This window comes from Bubalus bubalis, chromosome 15 (genome assembly GCF_019923935.1).
Source record: "Bubalus bubalis isolate 160015118507 breed Murrah chromosome 15, NDDB_SH_1, whole genome shotgun sequence".
In the NCBI taxonomy this organism is placed as follows: domain Eukaryota; kingdom Metazoa; phylum Chordata; class Mammalia; order Artiodactyla; family Bovidae; genus Bubalus; species Bubalus bubalis.
The window spans coordinates 49546005-49567211 of NC_059171.1; the positions used below are offsets into that span (position 1 = coordinate 49546005).

General features: G+C 39.4%; 1 protein-coding gene across 6 annotated transcripts in view; it reads right to left on the minus strand.

The window, feature by feature from the left end:
* Positions 1 to 21207, minus strand: part of C15H8orf34 (chromosome 15 C8orf34 homolog) — a 354610-nt gene that overhangs the window by 130152 nt on the left and 203251 nt on the right. For 5 of the 6 annotated variants that reach the window (XM_025265285.3, XM_025265284.3, XM_025265283.3 and 2 more), the window contains one exon: positions 6046 to 6181. In XM_025265285.3, the coding sequence (XP_025121070.3) occupies positions 6046 to 6181 (136 nt within the window). The remainder of the gene's footprint in view (positions 1 to 6045; positions 6182 to 21207) is intronic. The other variant, XM_044928702.2, reaches the window with a different exon arrangement.

A 21207-nucleotide genomic window follows, 5' to 3' on the forward strand; every position in this document is an offset into this window, starting at 1 on the left:
TGAAAAGTGAAAGTGAAGTCGCTCAGTCATGTCAGACTCTTAGCGACCCCATGGACTGCAGCCTACCAGACTCCCTCATCCATGGGATTTAGTTATATCTTATTGTACATGCTGTCCTATTGTGCCCATTATTAGTGTGGGAAAGCCAGTCCATGGGTACCATTGAGCACCCCACTGGAAACTTAGGACTCTTCTCCCACCTTGAAATTGACAATATTGGCTTTCTCAGACAATATGCTATTTCCATTCCCTAATGCTAAGATGCTTATTCTCTGGGTGTGTATGTGTGCGCTCAGTCATGTCTGACTCATTGCAACCCTATAGACTGTAGCCTGTCAGGTACCTCTGTCCATGGGATTTCCCAGGCAAGAATACTGGAGTTTCCATTTCCTACTCCAGAGGACCTTCCCAACCCAGGGATCGAACCTGTGTCTCTTGCATCTCCTGAATTGGCAGGCAGATTCTTTACTACTTGCCACCTGGAAAGCCCATTCTGTGGGTGGATTTCCCCAAAAGGACTCTTCTATAAATCACAGATAATATGTTTAAGACCCAGAAAGTCTATAAAGGAAAAAGAGGTTACTCTGATTGAAGATCACAGGAGTCCTGACAGACTCTTTGGAGATGCCAAAAAAATAATCTCGGGCATTCTGGTATGAACTGGAAAATCAGCCTACTAGTACTGACTGTGGGATCTGCAAGCAGTTTTTGGCTCTCGTTCAAGGCTGCTGTTACTTAGCAAAGAGGACTAAAAGACCATCTTTCCCTGCCTCTCTCATGCTATCCATTTCCTTCTAGTGCCTCTTACATCACAGTCTTAGAAAGGGTTTATAGGAGGGATGGATAGATAGAGAGAGGGAGAATATAAGTATGTAGACTGGTACTTTCACAGAGAGAGGAAATATGAGGAAAACGATGAGAAAAAGTCTCTGTAATTAAAACACTTTTATGCATTTTGTTCAAAATCAACCAAAAATTACCCATAATATTCTATTCCCTAAACCCTCATGATGTTTCCCTAGATCTTGACCCTGACGCTCGTTTTGTTTTTCTCAGTGTATAACATGACTTCCCCGCGTTTCAAAAGCATATTTAACTTCTTCTGAAATGTATATAAATATTTTTATCTTGTAACACTTTTTTTCCCCAGAGTAGACTCAATGCTTGAAACGGAGCTAGCCACTCCAGTCTGCTATAACTGGAAATGGGAAATGACCACTTCCAAGTTATAGGTGGGAAACTGAGGTTTAGAGAGGGTAAGTGATTTCTCAGAGTTGTCCAGTGGAGTGGGCAAGCTGAGATTCCAACCTTAGTCTCTACTGCTCTAAAGCCCCAGCTCTTTTTCACATAATAAGAAGTAGTCTTTTAGAGTAAGTGTGGACTTCCCTGGTGGTCCAGTGGTTAAGAGTCCACCTGCCAATGCAGAAGACATGGTTCAACCCCTGATCTGGGAAGATTCCACATGTCACTAAGCACATAAACCTGTGCTCCAAAACTGCTAAAGCCTGTTTACCTAGAGCCTGTGCTCCACAGCAAGAGAAGCCAGCACAAGGAGAAGCCCTCACACCATAACTAAAGAGTAGCCCCCCTACCCCTTGCTTGCTGCAACAAGAGAAAGTCCACACAGAGCAACAAAGACCCAATGCAACCAAAAGTTGATTAATTAATTAAATAGAGTAGGTGTGTACTTACACAGCCCAAGGCCCTCCCTCTCTTATGAATCACAAAACAACCACTAAAAAAAGTAGAGATGGAGACGATATTGTATCAATTTATAAACAAAAGAACTATGAAGTTAAAGTGTTTAAAACTGAGAAAAAGTGGTCTCCAGTTTCTGGCTGATATGTGTTGGCCTCATTTCTTCCTTTATGCAGAATGAACCATGGAAGTCATATTTCAATCTCTCCAAGGGTATGGACTTTCCCCACACTAAAGGCCCCCAAATCAATCATGTCTGACATAACAGAGCATTACGATGCTTTATTTTTTCTAGAGAACTATCACTGTCTGACATTTTGGGTTGCACTTATTTTTTCCAAGTCTGTTTCCAGCCAGAATATAAGTTGCTAGTGATCAGCAGTGTTAATTTTTCTTTCCAGAGTTTATCCCAGTACTTGACACAAAGAGAGTCTTCCATAAATTCATTTTGGTTCAAATGAACCATTTCTGTCACTTAAAACATGCACTATATTCATCACTCAAACCAAACCTTTTAATCTAGGTGTAGGAAGTCAATTTTATGGAAAACTTTGTAACTGTAAACAATGATAGTAGTCCCTTTTTGTGCTTATCCATTTTCCTTTAGGTCAGTTTGGCTCACTTTTTTCCCAGTGGGAACTGACTGAAAATAAACCTTATAAAAGAGGTTGGGAGGAAAAGGGAAAAAAAAACATGCATAGCAAAGTGAAACAGAATATAACATATCACTAATGATGCCAGCTTTCTTAACTAGTAAATCCTAATATAGTTAGTTTGAAATTAGCTCAAATGTATAAGCAATCATTTATCTTTTCTTCAGCATCCTATCACCAGCAATCATTGGCTTTTGCTTTATCAAGTCAATATAGGAATAAACTCGTTATTTTAATGTCACGATGTACGGAAGAAATGGTGAACAAGTTTTGGCACAATGACGTGAAGCAAATCAGTGAAAAATCAGCAGGCTATTTGGAAACAAATTTCTCCTGACGTTCTCAGGCTGCGGTTTCTGCACCAGCGTCACTGTACGTTCTCCATAATCCAATTTCTTTTTAAATGGCTTTCCGTTCCTTTTTTGTGCTCTATTGATGTTAGGCATGAATGAATGCAAACACTTGCACCATCAAAAACAAACAGCACCCTACCACCCGGAATGCCCTGGCAGGAGTCCACAAAAACAAGATTTAACTCCTCCGAATGGCAGTCGGTAGACAGAATTAATGGGTGGTCTTTCCAGAAAAATGGCTTATAAACTTCAGTGAAATAGTAATTTGCTGCCTTGGTATCAGCATTTGTTAGCTTGTTATTGATATCTTAACTGTTACCTTAAAAAGAAAATTCAGGGTATTTAATGAAGAAATTTAATTTGAAACTCACAATTCTCCAAACCACTGTTTTTTAAAACCACACAAGTTTTGCTGATAATTACTGACAATGTGCATTATTGACCTACTGACATTTTACTTTTTGGTTGATATGACTCAGTGTGACTCCAAGGCAACAAATTAAACGTGTTTTGCCCATGCCATTTAAGGCTTTGCAGCTGTACGAGTAGAATTTTCTAAAAGTCAAACCAAGACACTCAATGAATGTATCAAAAAATCTAACTTGTAATGCAAAAAAAAAAAAATCAGCAGTTATAAGGACACTGCTATATTATACATAGAAAATTCTTTATTTACTTAAAATTGTTTTGTAATGGTTTCTTTCCCTTATGATCTGAGGGGAAAACAGACATTTTGGGTTAGAATCTCAATATATCTTGGTGATCAGACATCTATTAACTATGCATTTTTCTACTTGCCAACTGATGTCATCTGTTTGTTTAAACCATACAAATTGCAGCAATATCCACATCAGATTAAGGTCACCAAGAGCTAAAGGAATAACATTACCCTGGAATAATTTTCCAGCTTGAAAACATAAGCTTTCTTCCATCTGCACTTTTCTAACAATGTATGAAATATTTATGAAAAAAGTTATAATTTTATTTCTTGTGACCATGCTAATCAATACATTTTTTTTACATTCTTGATAGTTTAGCCACTTTGTTGCACATAAAACTTTACAGAGCAACTTAACATGGGCTGAATTCCTCTTTTTCTGATCTCTTGAAAATCAGAAGTCCTACCAATGATCGCATATATATTATATCCATCAACTGTTCCCAGAGCAATGTATTAGTTTCAGGACAGATCATGTCTTCTAATCAGGTTCTGAATGAGAAGGGCTCTGTGGCCTTTGGCTGTATGCCTTCAATTTGATAAGAGTAATAATGTTCTGGACATATCTTATGCAAACTTCCTTCTAGATACTGTGACCCCATATGTAGCTCAAAAGCAGTGCAGTACTTGAAAAAGAGATTGAGGAAAACGACGATTTTAAGAGTACACTCCACCTCTTTACACTAACTCGCTCACTGATGGGTCCTTTGCAGAAGCTCTGACCATCCCTTGAATTTCAATGACTCCTGGTTGTCTTGGGGCTACAGCACTATTTCCAGAAAACAACACATCCTTTAAGCTTTTAACCTTCCAGTTCTACCTGAAAAAAAATATTTCTTGACCATGAAACTCTGAGAAACAAACACAAAAACACAACCACCCTACACTGTCTTATTGTCCCCGATGATGAACTATAGTTTTCTCCCTAGTCTGTAAGAAGCCTAAGGCAGAAAATTCCCTCATGTCAGGAAAATTAGGCTCTTTTTTCTTCAGTGCCTGAGTACTTTAAAGGGGGGGCGGGTGGGGAACTCAAAACATTTTCAACTGCTTCAGCATTTACATGGGAATTATCCCAGCGCACGGGAGAAAAAGAAGAGAAACTTCTTATTCCTTGAGAATCCTGCACTGTGATCACTTGGTTGGCTGTCTGTGCATACATGACCCTATCCAGCTCTCTCAATCAGGTCCCCTGTATTGCAGGCAGATTCTTTACCATGTGAGCCACCAGGGAAGCCCCTAGAGATTAGGAGTTCATCTTATATGCAGGTAGTTTATAATTTATAATCTAGCTTATCATTGGAAAGCTGAATGTGAATAATTTAGGGCTATGTAATGGGTTTGGTCCTTTCCCAATTCAAACCTTCAGTACTTTAGTAAAACATGTCTTTTTCATGGGATTTCCTTTCCAAAAAAAAACTCCTCATATCCCAATCTTCTACAAACAATATGAAGGACCAAAGACCAAGAACCAAGCACCAACCCCTCCCAGTCAACCTGTAAATGGACAAACATACTATAAAATTCTTTTTAATTGCCAAATGACTCTTCCACACCCAGGATGCCTAAATATCATCACATAAATATTTGTAGTTTTCTTCATACCCCTAATCAAAAAAATCGATCCACCCAAATATCACTTGTCTGAAGCAATGTTTCCCGTGGTGTTTTCATTTTATTGTGGCATGTCGCTTAATGATGTCAAATAATATCCTCTGGTTTTTCTATTTATTTTTATTCTATCTCATTTTATTTTTCTAAGCCCATGACAACTACAATTAAACTTCCCGAGGGGTAAAGGCAAGGAAAAGCTACAAAAATCTGATTTGATTTTCCTACACTTCCCCCTGCTCCCTATTTCCAAGCCACTAATCCCCTCTCAAACTGTACAATAGAACAGCTAGACATAAAGCAAAGGAGATAAAACTGGCCAGCCAGGGCATTGTTCTTGCTAATCTGCACCATTTACATAAGGGTTAGAAGACTTGTTTTATCATTTAAACAGGCTTAAAAGCCTCTTTGCAAATGAGATTTAGTTCCTACAAAAGAATGAATTCTAGCTATTTGGTGAGCTTCTGCTGGACCAGCACTGGGAGCTGACTCGGCAGTTAACTTAAGCTACTTCTTTGGCCACATACACTATATGCAAAGATTGCTTCCAGCTGCCAAAACTGAAAAGCATCAAGCTGATTAAATTCTTTCCAGGAGGTGAACAAGATGAGGAACAGGTTAAGAGGCCAATAAGGTCCGATCTTAAACTGTACCTGGGCAAACTGCCCTTTATGCAGGTGCCTTAGAAGTGGCTTTGAACTTCTAGAGTCCCTTGAATCTTCTTTTGAAAAGGAATAGAAAGGCAGACAGCAAATGAAATTCAGAGGCAGAAAGTCTTAGAATAGTCTCCAACTGTGAAGTAAAGACAATCTAAACTCTTTGATTCATTGTTGGTCTGCGTGGCATTGGGCATGAGGATAAACTGTACAACTAGCTCTCTTGTTAACTCAGCACAAAAAATAACCAGAAGGAAAAGATTCTCTTAACACAGAGGAGTACACCCTTTGCATCAAAATCTTAGATTTAAAAAATCAAGATCATGTTCATACATAGATACACCTATAATCTGTTTTACCTGGCACACCTTGAACAGATGTTCAATGTGACTTTGGCCTGAGGTTCAGCAGAGTAAGTAGCTCGACCTTGGTTAAATTTGCTCCCAGAAGGTGTCAGGGTAGTTACTCCCTCCATTCTTAAATCATCAAGATCCTCTGTAACAACATAAACAATTGCAGATAAAAAATTAACTCTAATGGAATTAAGATGAAAAGTCCATGTTTTCAGATACCTGCCAGTAGATTAAGAAAAATGTTATATTTCCACTTTGCAAAATCTTACCTCATTATCTTTCAAATCATTTCTAGATGTAGCTGGAGAAAATTATAAGGGAAAAGGGTGAGAGATCAATCTGTTTGGATAATGAATGGGCAGACCACATATAGAACATGGATCCACAACTTCTCCTGTAAACATCCACAGAAGTCAGCAATAATAATCTCTACAGCAATTGGCCCCAAATGGTCAAGACTTGGTCAGTGACTGCCAGCTTCCAACTAGGAACAATCCACAAGCATATGCATGCTCAGTTGATCAGTTGTGTTCAACTCTTTGCGACCCCATGTACTATAGCCCACCAGGTTTCTCTGTTCACGGGATTTTACAAGCAAGAATCTTCCTGCATCTCCTGCATTGGCAGTTGGATTCTTTTAGCACTGAGCCACCTGGGAAGCACAAGAACAATCCAGAGAAAGACAAATATGCTCCCAAACCAATTACATCAGATCATTCACTTCTAATTTGCCTGTCTTGAGCTTCCTCATCCAACAAACTCCAATCAGAATATACCTGATACCTTCTCTTTTTTACCCTAAATCTTTCCTTTTTATCTTCACTTGGGCAGGACAAGAATACACCTGGACAGTCACACCCCAGGTGTTCATTGAAACCTTCTATTTCATTCAGGCCCTCAATCAACATTTAAAAGGTCTACATTTCTCTTGTAATTTAGTTCTAACCAAATTTGTACATGATCTACTTTATTCACAGTATAAGGAACCTTGTAGAAAGAACTCGATTTACTTGCTCTGAGCCTTAGCAAAAGAGAGACATAAAGTTTCAAAAGATAAGTCATAATTTTGCCAAAACATAATCCATGACTGAAGTTATATAAGAAGGGAAATCACTCTTTTCTGATAAGGCTGTAGACTATCCAAACATCTTAACTTTCACAAAACAACTGAGAGAACTTCTAGGTTAATTGTGTTAAAAACATGACAGCATACCCATAATGAAGTTGCTCACACTAGGTCCAGCGTTATCAAACTGAGATTTAATTTAATTACAGTTTAAGCTCTCCCAAAAATGGAATCCTAAACAGTCAGAGTTTGTTCGTTTCCAAGGCAAACCATTCAGTATCACGGTAATCCAAGTCTATGCTCTGACCAGTAATCCTGAAGAAGCTGAAGTTGAACGGTGCTATGAAGACCTACAAGACCTTCTAGAATTTAGGGGACTGGCATGCAAAAGTAGGAAGTCAAGAAACACCTGGAGTAACAGGCAAATTTGGCCTTGCAGTACAGAATGAAGCAGGGCAAAGGCGAATGGAGTTCTGCCAAGAGAATGCACTGGACATAGCAAACACCCTCTTCCAACAACACAAGACTCTACACATGGACCGCACCAGATGGCCAACACCAAAGCCAGATTGATTATATTCTTTGCAGCCAAAGATGGAGAAGCTCTATACAGTCAGCAAAAACAAGACCAGGAGCTGACTGTGGCTCAGACCATGAACGCCTTATTGCCAAATTCAGACTTAAATTGAAGAAAGTAGGGAAAACCACTAGACCATTCAGGTATGACCTAGATCAAATCCTTAATGATTATACAGTGGAAGTGAGAAACAGATTTAAGGGACTAGATCTAATAGACAGAGTACCTGATAAACTATGGATGGAGGTTCATGACATTGTACAGGAGACAGGGATCAAGACCATCCCCATGGAAAAGAAATGCAAAAAGGAAAAATGGCTGTTTGAGGAGGCCTTACAAATAGCTGTGAAAATAAGAGAAGCGAAAAGCAAGAGAGAGAAGGAAAGATATACCCATTTGAATGCAGAGTTTCAAATAGCAAGGAGAAAGCAGAAAGCCATCCTCAGTGATGAGTGCAAAGAAATAGATGAAAACAATAGAATGGGAAAGAGTAGAGATCTCTTCAAGAAAATTGGAGATACCAAGGAACATTCCATGCAAAGATGAGCTCAATAAAGGACAGAAATGGTATGGACCTAACAGAAGCAGAAGATATTAAGAAGAGGTGGTAAGAATACACAGAAGAACTGTACAAAAAAGATCTTCACAACCCAGATAATCATGATGGTATGATCACTCACCTAGAGCCAGAATCCTGGAATGTGAAGTCAAGTGGCCTTAGGAAGTATCACTACGAACAAAGCTAGTGGAGGTGATGGAATTCCAGTTGAGCTGTTTCAAATCCTAAAAGATGATGCTGTGAAAGTGCTGCACTCAATATGCCAGCAAATTTGGAAAACTCAGCAGTGGCCACAGGACTGGAAAAGGTCAGTTTTCATTCCAATCCCTAAGAAAGGCAATGCCAAAGAATGCTCAAACTACCACACAATTGCACACATCTCACATGCTAGCAAAGTAATGCTCAAAATTCTTCAAGCCAGCTTCAACAATACATGAACCGTGAACTCCCAGATGTTCAAGCTGGTTTTGGAAAAGGCAGAGGAACCAGATATCAAATTGCCAACATTCGCTGTATCATCGAAATAGTACGAGTCCCAGAAAAACATCTATTTCAGCTTTATTGACTATGCCAAAGCCTTTGACTGTGTGGACCACAATAAACTGTGGACAATCCTGAAAGAGATGGGAATACCAGAGCACCTGATCTGCCTCTTGAGAAATCTGTTTGGAGGTCAGGAAGCAACAGTTAGAACTGGATATGGAACAACAGACTGGTTCCAAATAGGAAAAGGAGTACTTCAAGGCTGTATATTATCACCTTGCTTATTTCACTTATATGCAGAGTACATCATGAGAAGTGCTGGGCTGGATGAAGCACAAGCTGGAATCAAGAATGCCAGGAGAAATATCAATAACCTCAGATATGCAAATGACACCACCCTTATGGCAGAAAGTGAAGAAGAATTAAAGAGCCTCTTGATGAAAGTGAAAGAGGAGAGTGAAAAGGTTGGCTTAAAGCTCAACATTCAGAAAACAAAGATCATGGCATCCGGTCCCATCACTTCATGGCAAATAGATGGAGAAACAGTGGAAGCAGATGGTGACTGCAGCCATGAAATTCAAAGACGCTTACTCCTTGGAAGGAAAGTTATGACCAACCTAGATAGCATATTGAAAAGCAGAGACATTACTTTGCCAACAAAGGTTCATCTAGTCAAGGCTATGGTTTTTCCAGCAGTCGTGTATGGATGTGAGAGTTGGACTATAAAGAAAGCTGAGAACCAAAGAATTGATGCTTTTGAACTGTGATGTTGAAGAAGACCCTTGAGAGTCCCTTGGACTGCAAGGAGATCCAACCAGTCCATCCTAAAGGAAATCAGTCCTGAATGTTCATTGGAAGGACTGATGTTGAAGCTGAAACTCCAATACTTTGGCCATCTCATGCAAAGAGCTGACTCATTAGAAAAGACCCTGATGCTGGGAAAGATTGAAGGCAAGAGGAGAAGGGGACGACAGAGGATGAGATGGTTGGATGGCATCACCAACTCAATGGACATGATCTGAGTAAACTCCGGGATTTGGTGATGGACAGGGAGGCCTGGCGTGCTGCAGTTCATGGGGTCGCGAAGAGTTGGACATGACTGAACAACTGAAGTGAACTGAACTGAAACAGTCAGGAATCACCTGGTCAGCACCAGTGAGTTAATGTCTGAGAGACCTCTGCTGTCCCCTAAAGGAAACTGCCTTCACCACAACATATCTGCTTTTTGCTAGTATAGCTTCCTCTATCCACTTCCTTCTGTCCATAAAAGTCTTTCATTAACAACCGAATATTGCAAACAAGTGTCAAATGGCTCAATCAGTAAAGAGTCTGCCTGCAATGCAGAAGACCCCAGTTCAATCCCTGGGTCAGGAAGATTCTCTGGAGAAGGAAATGGCAACCCACTCCAACATTCTTGCCTGGGAAATCCTATGGGCAGAGGAGTCTGGTGGGCCATGGTCCATGTGGTTGCAAGAGTTGGACACAACTTAGTGACTAAACCTACCCACCTACCTAAGTCATAAACAGACTTTCTGTCATTTGAAGAGGGTTAGTTAACAGACTCCCTCTATAGGCACTTCCAACTAAAATCCTTTGGTTCAGAAGTCTTGGGTTTATGTCCTCCAAACCCAAGTGGACATTTTGTCTACTTGAATGTGAGCAATCCAGGCATGTCTTTAGAGTTTCAACATAACTTCATGAGAGTCAAAAAACTCATCACCTTGACCTGGTCATAAAGGCATAGTCCCCTCTTTGTAGGGCAATAACCACTGCTTCAAAACTCAGTGCTTCTGCTAAACTAGTCATAAATGCCACTCTTGTTCTCATGGTTCCTCATGTGGCACAGATATTACTACTGCCCAAGAACACACAACCTTTTTTAGTTAGGTGATCAGCCCCTGATGAGATTGTTAGTTTTTTCCCCCTCATGCTACTATTCATCATTGAGACACTGTGCCTGTCCACCTTGTCCCTACCAAGGGAAGGGAAACAACATTTTCTTAGCTCACTTAGGAACTTGTTATATCTCATTCAGTGTTTTTAAAACTCTGACCTAATATTATTTGTTGACAAATCATATCTCAAAACTTGAACCTGGAGTAGAACATGCTAACACCCATTGAAGCTTGCCTTTATAACACAGTCCTCCACCTGAGGGAAAAATCAGCCCCAAGGGCAAAACCATAGCACTTCCTTGACCTTGTCAACTGGTCAAAGACCACAGTGGTGGCTCAGATGGTAAAGAATCCGCCTGCAATGCAAGAGATCCAGGTTCAATCCCTAGGTCAGGAAGATCCCTTGGAGAAGGGAATGGCTACCCACTCCAGTTTTCTTGCCTGGAGAATTCCACAGACAAATGAGCCTGGCAGGTTGCAAAGAGTTGGACATGACTGAGGGACTAACACAGATACATATTGGGCATGATTTAAAAACAAACCAAAAAACTATTACTTTGGGTTGCTTTGGAAGCCAAGAGTCAATTCTGCTGGAACCTCCATCAAAAATGGACAACATATTTAACATACTTTTAGGTGGACTCCTAGTTCATACTGAGGTAGCTGCTGTAAAAGTTGAGGCTTATGAAAAAAGAAATGACATGGAAGCTAAAAGAAATACTCCAGCAGATCATTTTGCTAAATAAGCAGTCTTTTCTCCTTTTTCTCATCTTAAAAATAATTATTAATTAATTTATTTGGCTGCACTGGGTCTCAGTTGTGGCATGAGGGATTCTTTTTTTTTTTTTTTGTGGCTTCTGAACTCTTAGTTGCGGTATGTGTCCTCTAGGTACCTGAATCAGAGATTGAACCTGAGTCCCCTGCATTGGGACTGCAAAGTCTTAGCCATTGGACCACCAAGGAAGTTCCAAACAAGTAGCCTTAACCAAGGTTTGGATCCTATTAAAACTCTTAAAGGGTGAATTCTTAAAGAAATTCAAAGTAACCATTATAAAATATCAATATTTAGCCTCTGAACTTCACTCAGATCATCTCTGGTACTCCCAACGCAGATGGCTGGAGGCACTAGGTAGTTTCAAGTGGACATTTGCTAAATTTCTCCATGAAATGACTCATCATGGTATAGACAAACTGGTTACTATCATAAATCAACATGGCTGGGGAAACTTTTAAAAGACGGCTAAGGTAATTTTTTAAGTCATGTGGATTTGTCAACAGCATAATTCTAGAAAAAACTGTAAATGTGGGAAATGGTCAAGGACCAAAGCTTCTAAGCCCTTTAAAAACCTCATAATGGTATATTATGTACCTTCTACTTTCCATGAGATCTGAATATACTTTAGTTATTAAATGTCTATATAATTTCAGGATGAGTTTAAACATCTCTTTGCCAAAAAGCTATAATTTTTACAGTTGCTAAAGAGCTGGTCTATTTTGTATTTCTAATATTGTGAATATAAACTTTTATATCAAGTGATGATTGTGAGAGCTGGACTGTAAAGAAGGCAGAGAGCCAAATAATTGATGTGTTAGAACTATGGTGCTGGATAAGACTCCCGAAATTCCCTTGGACAGCAAGGAGATCAAACCAGTCAACCTTAAGGGAAATCAACCCTGAATACTTGTTGGAAGGACTGATGCTGAAGTTGAAGCTCTGTATTTTGGTCATCTGATGTGAACAGCTGACTCACTGAAAAATTCCCTAATGTGCTGGGAAAGACTGATGGCAGAAGAGAAGAGGGCATCAGTGGATGAGAGGGCTGATGGCATCGCCGATGCAATGGACATGAACTTGGGCAAACTTTGGGAGATAGTGAGGGACAGATAGGCAAAGCATGCTACAGTCCATGAGGTTGCAAAGAGTCGGGCATGACTGGGTGACTGAACAACAGCAACAATCAAGTGACCAAGGTATACACTTCACAAGAAATATTACTTAAAAAGAAAAACCTCTATAAGGTATTAACCTTTACTCAGAAACCATACTGCGCTTATCATCTACAAACTTCTGAATGGTGAAAAGAACCAATGACATCTGGAAATAAAATTAACAACCTTTCAGAAACCCTTGAGCTCCCTTGGTCAAAGAAACTCCCACCCACCCTTAAGCCAATATGGTTCACTCCCTAGAGTGTTCAGTCATGTCATGCCCTACTCTTTGTGACCCCATGGACTGTAGCCTGCTAGGCTCCTCTGTCCATGGGATTTTCCAGGCAAGAATACTGGAGTGGCTTGCCACTTCCTACTCCAGGAGATCTTCCTGATCCAGGGATTGAGTCCGAGTCTCTTGCATCTCCTACATTGGCAGGCAGATTCTTTACCACTAGGGCCAGCTGGGAAGCTCCCACCCACTCTGGACACATGGTTTATTTCCCTGTGAACTGGTAACTGGAAGGCCCAAGGGTTTCAGTATCTTACCTATGATACTTTGCCCTGATGCATGTAGACATTGCAAAATGTTGCAAGAGACTCATGTACTAAGCCCAGCTCTATCACAAACAGGTTAAAGTTGCATTTAAACATCTTAAACAACCTCTTCATGACATTCAACTATAAGATTTCATCTGTCAGAGAGACATCAGAGAAAAGTTGCTCTTGAACCACACTGGACGGGATTCTATCCAATACTGTTAACAACAAATACACAAGTTAAGCTCCCTGAAGCAAATTCTTGGGCTCACATTTTATGACTAAAGAAACAGTTTAGAACCAAAAATTGGAAGCCTTCTCTAATAGGGGACCTCAAAATGAAGATTCTCAGAGATTCTCCTGAAACAGCTGATTTTCAAAGTATATAGACCAATGATCCAAAGCTCTCAGAACGACCTGATTACCTCAGATCATGGACAGCTTCTGCACAAGATATTGCATCAAAACCTTTGTTTAATTACTATTTTGTTTTCCATCTGCTTACTTAAAATCATTCTTCTTGTAATTTCTATAAATTCCTGGTCATCACTCACCCCTAGTGGCCCTTCTTCTTTTATTCCCTTCATACTAAAATTATTAGAGCATAATCATTCTTATACCAATCTCAGATTTCCTGAACTGCAGCCTTCAAGCTTACTGATTGCTGGATATGCTATTCCTCACCAGATGCCTGTGATACAAACCAGGGATAATTCCAGTCTCAACAAATGAGATAAAAGAGACTTACAGTCAATGGCATTTCACTTGAACCTATGTGGACAAATGGCCCAAAACAAATCAGCTCATGACTGTTTATGTTGCTCTCTTATAGAAAGAGAACAGATTATCACAGTCTAGTAGTTAGAGCTTAGGTAATCCTAAATTTGAATTTAGAATTTCCTAAAAGGACAAGCTGTGGAAGGAAAGTTACGACCAACCTAGACAGCATATTAAAAAGCAGAGACATTACTTTGCCAACAAAGGTCCGTCTAGTCAAGGCTATAGTTTTTCCAGCAGTCATGTATGGATGTGAGAGTCAGACTATAAAGAAAGCTGAGCACCAAAGAATTAATGCTTTTGAACTGTGGTGGTGGAGAAGACTCTTGAGAGTCCCTTGGACTGCAAGGAAATCCAACTAGTCCATCTAAAGATCAGTCCTGAATATTCACTGGAAGGACTGATGCTGAAGCTGAAACTCCAATACTTTGGCCACCTGATACAAAGAACTGACTCATTAGAAAAGACCCTGATGCTGGGAAAGATTGAAGGCGGGAGGAGAAGAGGACGACAGAGGATTAGATGGTTGGATGGCATCACTGACTCAATGGATATGAGTTTGAGTAAACTCCAGGAGTTGGTGATGGATAGGGAGGCCTGGCGTGCTGCAGTTTATGGGGTTGTCAAGGGTCAGACATGATTGAGCGACTGAACTGAAAAGGATGAGGCAATTACTATGCGGAATAGACTAATGGAGATACAAATGTGTAAAAGAGCTAATGCAAGGTCTTGGTTTCAATTTTATGCCAGGAATAATGTCTTTTTTCCTGGATAGCCATGTTTTCCTATCAGATACTGCTTCCTCTGTAACCAGGAAGGCTAGTTTTACTTGTCTCAAACCAGTAGATCGTGCACTTTAGCAACAGTATTCCAAAACTTTTCTGTGCACAGATACCTTAATTCTATAAATCATCAAACCAGGAAATTATAATTCAGATGGGAGCCCCAAAACAAAGTTCCCCTTGATTACTCAGGCACTTTATCTGGGGGAATTACTGATCCATTGTTTATGCAAACAATCAAAGCAGTGCTTCCAAAAACAGTGATCACACAAACAAAAGGTTATATGCCATAGATCATTTTAATTCCGGCAGAAGTTATAAATAGCTCAGTCAGTAAAGAATCTGCCTGCAATTTGGGAGACCCAGGTTTGATTCCTGGGTCAGGAAGATTCTCTGGAGAAGAGAATGGCAATCTACTCCAGTATTCTTGCCTGGAGAATCCCATGGACAGAGAAGCCTGGTGGGCTACAGACCATGGAATTGCAGAGTCAGACCCAACTGAGCAACTAACACACACACACTCTACACGGATTATAGATCAGTCTCAATTCCTTGGCAAGAGGCAAGAATAGTGATGGACAATCTCTGTCACCGAACTCTATCCAGAGTCTAAGATGCTTTTATGCAGCCACTCTCTCATCAGATGCTCACTATGATAATACAACATTGAAAAGATTGACTATGGAAACAAGGGAACATCATGAAGCAGTAAAGACCTGGATATTGAGTCTTGGCTTTTGGCCAACTTCTTGCAAGGGAGAGAATGACTAAAAGAGGGGACTGAGAGACTGAATACAGAAAAAGACAATGAAAGATCATATACGACCTCAGAACACTGACCCACCACCCCTGGTGGAAACAATCAGTGAAGACAAATCACAAGCTCTGAAGCAGTTGGCCTCAAACATGCAGGACTTGGTTAATAGAGACCAGATTACAGCTCTTTGCCCAACTGAGACCCAAACAGAGAAAACCAAATATGCTCCCCAAGCTAAATGCATGTTTCCACAAATGGCAACCTTCAAATATCTAAAGGTTTGTCCTTCAGAAGAGATATTAGAGTTCCCAAAGTCAGTATATAGAAAAGAGACTTTAGCCAACTTGAAATTTCTTTGAAGCAACCAGTAATACTTTTTTCATCAAGGAATCTTACAATTCTTAAGGTAAGAGTAGTAAAGAAAGATTATGTGAAAATAACCTGATGAGAATTTTTAAAAATATACTTGTTTTATTTTGATACTCTAAAATCAAACTACGTAGTGACTGTTAGTGTCTAGTTAAGAAATTAGATAACTAATAATGTAATGTGATCAGTTCTATCTCAGAAAAAAACAAAAATAAATGTTTTATATTTATATTTATGGAAAACACATGAAAAATCAACTAACTGAAGATAAAAACAAATCCACAAAACTGCCAGTAATTATCCATCAGCACTTGGCATTATTTCATTTTAATCATGTAGATTAGCTTCAGCTTTCTAATTGAAAGCTGAAAGATAAAGGAATTATTAGGAAGTTGAATAATCAGGTGACAGTTGAGTAAAAGTATACAAGCCAGACCAGGCTTCAGAGGGGTGTAAGAACATGAAAAAGCAGAAATTTGAAGGGACATCATCCTTTAGGGAAAGTTATGCAGCCATATGACCATAACCTGAGATGCATAGGGACAGCAGAAGGTAATACTGAAAAAGAGGTCAGTCTCAGATGATGAAAGGAGACAGAGTCATCAAATCTATGTTTTATAGAGATAATTGTGGTTGTATTTACTGAAACAAACAATTTCCTAAATTTATAAAATTGCTTTCCTGATAACTCAAGATAGGAATTAAGTCCTTCTTCTTTACTATAAGCTCACTTTCTTAAAAGTGTGTCTAGTGCAGGGTGAGCATTCACTGATATTTACTGAATACTAGACTTTTTTTCTTTTTTCTGCAAATGACAGTCCTCAGCACCCCTGAGACATCACTCAAAGCACCAGGCTCAAGAGAAGATTTTTGTATAATTCGACAAACTTGGTTAATTGACTATTTGACAAATTGATCCTTGTGTGGAATTGGCTTTTGGAAAATTGGATTTTGAAGGAATCCATCTGTTGCACTTGCCCGCAGCCGTGTGGCAAAGTGAAAACTGGAAATAAGGAGACGAGGCAGGAAGAGGCCTGCATCCTTCATAGTGTGTGTATTATCTGCTGAGGGCCCAAGGCAAAGAAGTAGCAAGAGAGAGAAATGTATCAGAAGGTAATTTCAGAGAAAGATTTGACAGATTGTAGAGAATGATTACACATGAAATCCTTGCAGGTTTCTCCATACTACCACTTTTAGGGAATATAGGAAGAGATCGTATCTTTGGCTTCATACTTGCTGAGATGGAGTTATCGTCAAGACATCTGTATGGATGTTTGGTAGGCAGTTAGAAGGGCAAGTCTGGAGCTATGGAGTGTGGAAAGAAGCTACAGACCATATGGCTGAGAAACTTGATAGAATTATCAACACAGCAAGTTGAAATCAAGCAGTGATACTTCTTATGTCTAACTTTCCTTACAAGTGAAATGTGTGCATGATAGGAATGTTAGATTTTAAAAGAAGGTAAAAGGAGAAGGCGGTGGCAGAGGATGAGATGGTTAGATAACATCACCAACTCAATGGACATGAATTTGAGCAAATTCTGGGAGATAGTGGAGGACAGGGGAGCCTGGCGTGCTGCAGTCCATGGGATTGCAGAGTCTGATACGACTTAGCGACAGAACAACAACCATACTTATTATTTTTCACATTAGAAAGCCCAAAAGCGGTCATTTATTTTCAAAGATAGCCAGGTGGTGCTGGTGGTAAAGAACCCGCCTTCCAATGCAGGTTTGATCCCAGGTGATAGATCCCTAGGTCGGGAAGATTACCTGCAAGAGGGCATGGCAACCCAGTCCCGTATTCTTGCTTTGAGAATCTCATGGACAGAGGAGCCTGGAGCGCCACAGTTTACCGAGTTGAAAAGAGTTGGACACGACTGAAGAGACTTAGCACACATAACTTTTCGTGCATCTTTTGAATCACAGGGTGACTATCGAGAAAAATGAACTAATTTATGACTAAAGCACGCACACTTTATCTTCTTGCAATCCAAATAACCAAGAATTAATCAAGCAAAGAATTGTTTTCATTTAATTTAAGGAAGTAACAGCTGCCTAGATGAAATAATCCTAGGACTTTCATTTCATTCACATGTAATCCATGAAATAATTTACAGCTGCTTGAACTAGACAATGTGGGATATGAGTGAATTTTCACATCTGTTTCTAGGAACTTTAGAACAAAAATTAAAAACTTTCCAAACATAAGTCTCTTCACAGTGATTCAGTGATGGGATACACAAGAATTATATGGCAGTTTCCCCTGGTATGTTGATTTACATCGATAGAGTTGATTTGGTCAAATATTTCAAACAGATGTTATATATTCTGAGTGAATTATTAAAAATAAAACAAATGTTAAGAAAACATATAAGAAATTAGACACGTTTTAATGAAATATTTACGAATACTTTTTTTGTTATAGTATAGACGGCTACACTATTTCCTTAAAAGGAAAGAAAGAATTAAGAGCAAAACATAATTCACTTTTCTGGGACAAATTCTGGTTGAAAAGTGGAAGAAAGACGTTGAGGCCATGCTTCTATTGGTTCTGTGTTTCTACATGCATGTTCCAGTATGAGTTCAGTATTCTTTCTCAGGATATCGGAGCAGTACAGCTTAACCAAATTCATACTTAATAAGAACAAAATGGCAGATATAAGAAATTATATGCTGGAACTTTTATTAGAATAACCTAAGTTTAAAAGGGGGCTTCCCAGGTAACTCAGTAGTAAAGAACCTGCCTGCTAAATGTAGGAGATGTGGGTTTGATCCCTGGGTGGGGAGGATCCCTGGGTGGGGAAGATTCCCCTGGAGGAGGAAATGGCAACCCACTCCAGTATTCTTGCCTGGGAAATTCCATGGACAGAGGAGCCTGGCAGGCTACATGCCATGGGATCACAAAGAGTTGGACATAACTGAGCGACTGAGCATGCACACAACTTTAAAAATAATTATGTTAGTATCTCATTAAAAAAATGTCATGGAATTTAAAAGGTGTAATGAATTTTCCCATTTTAATAAAAGAGTTTAAGTTACAGAATGTTTATTTTACTTGATTATATGAGATCAATAAACAAAGTGACTTGGCCAGGGTTAAGTTAGTGAAAATGTTTGTGTAAACTCAAAGTTACATATCTTTTTTATCTTCTATTGTTAACTGAAAAGTGCAAGAAACTTCCTGAGATAGTTTTTGTTAGCTACCAGTTCCTGTTTAATTTCTCTGACCATCAACAGCCAAATACACAATAATCACAAACATTTGTAAAAATTTCTGGGCTGAAACTTGTTCACTTAGATTGCAAATGAATCACAAGACTTGTGTTAATTGAACCTATCATTACATAAATTGTGAAAGCTTCTCTGTTAGTCAGAAAAATTAAGACATCTGGGAGTGGTTTTCTCCTTCTAGTCTGGAAGAAAATACTAGTGTTTCTAACAAATTTAAACCCAAATGCTATTCAAAGTGTGATTTGTGCATCAGAGTACATCTATATTTTCTTCAGTTTTCACCTATCACAAATTCAAGACATCATATTGTATTCACCAAAAAAAAAAAAAAAACAAACCTGACTTTTTCCTGAAACTTTTGTCACCCTCTAAAGGGCAATGGCACCCCACTCCAGTACTCTTGCCTGGAAAATCCCATGGATGGAGGAGCCTAAGAGTTGGGGACGCTAAGAGTTGGACACGACTGAGCAACTTCACTTTCACTTTTCACTTTCATGGATTGGAGAAGGAAATGGCAACCTACTCTAGTGTTCTTGCCTTAAGAATCCCAGGGACGGGGGAGCCTGGTGGGCTGCCGTCTATGGGGTCACACAGAGTCGGACACGACTGAAGCAACTTAGCAGCAGCAGCAGCAGCAAAGGGTTGGCAGATAGAGGTTGCAAACAAGTCTCTTTATTTTAAAAATGACTGAAATTCTAGGCATGTGGACTAATGTCAGGCAGGGTTAGATAAGCGGACTGGTCTGGTATGCCTGAAAGCTTGGTCATGGCTCTAAGAGAAGTAAGGACACCTCATGATCAACACAGAAATATAGACACAGTGTCTGAGGAGGACCATCAACAATCAGATTTGAGGGGTAGGGGGTGGTGCTAGTGGTAAAGAATCGGCCTGCCAATGCAGGAAATGCAAGAGAAGTAGGTTCGATCCCTGTGTCGGGAAGATTCTCTGGAGGAGGAAATGGCAACCCACTCCAGCATTTTTGCCGGGAGAATCCCATGCCAGAGGAGCCTATCAGGTTATAGTCCGTGAAGCCGCAAAGAGTCAGACATGACTGAGCACACACACATTCACGCATGCAGGGGGAGGCCTTTAACAGATCAGCAGAGCTAACTAGAGATGTTCAGGAATAGAACTGGAAATAGAAATGAGTCAGGGACTTCCCTGGTGGTCCAGTGGTTAGGACTCTGTTTCCACTACCGGGGGTGTGGGTTATATCCCTGGGGAACTAACATCCCACATGCTGCTCAGTGCAGCCAAAAAATAAAAATAAAATTTTAATAAAATAAAAATTAGGCCTGGAAATTTAAAATAACAATAACAGCAATATTGACTAAAAAAGAAATGAGGCAACTCAAGCACAGTGTTAACAGTATAGACATGGGCAAAGCAAGGAAGGCTGGTTAATCTAAAAGGCTGGGATTAGATAAATTATTAAGTTTTGTAGGATGATGGTAAAATATGTAATTTTTTTCAAATATGAAAATCATACAAAATCTTGCAGAGCTCATCATTTTAACCACCATTTAAAAGTGTATTTAATTTTAATTCCCCTGGGGTGTGTCTCTGCCTAAAGCATTCATACAATTTATCTTTCTCAATAATGAGAAAGCATTTCTTTTCAAAATAGTGTAGTTACGGAATGACTACTTAGCCTATTTGGTACCGTTGTGTTACAGTAGCATGATTTCAGCCACTGCAGGTGACACATCATGCTTAGACTTAGTATTTTGTTTCTAAACTAATTATGAACACCTTTTAATATAATTTTTATGTTCCAACATAAAAAGGACCTTATGCTAAATAAATAAGATCCTATGTTGAGAAGTTCCTATGAGCACAGTATCAATTTGTTGCTTGCTAATGAACTTTGACCATAAACCTAATAATTACATGCTATACCATACCAGATGATATTTTTATTCTTGATCTAGACTACAAATATTAATTGAGTTCATTCTGATAAGTGTCCCTGCATTAATTACATAATTTGCTAACTCAAAATAAGCCCTAGAGAGAGAGTATGGTAAATTCACATACTAACTGCTTATAGCCCTAATGCTAGCAATGTTTTAAGTTTTAAAAAAATTAAAAAAAATATTTTTGCTGCACTAGGTCTTCGCACACAGTCCTCTCTAGTTGTAGCCTCAGGATCTCTCGTTGTGCTGTGTGGGCCCAGTTGCCCCAAAACATATGGGATGGTAGTT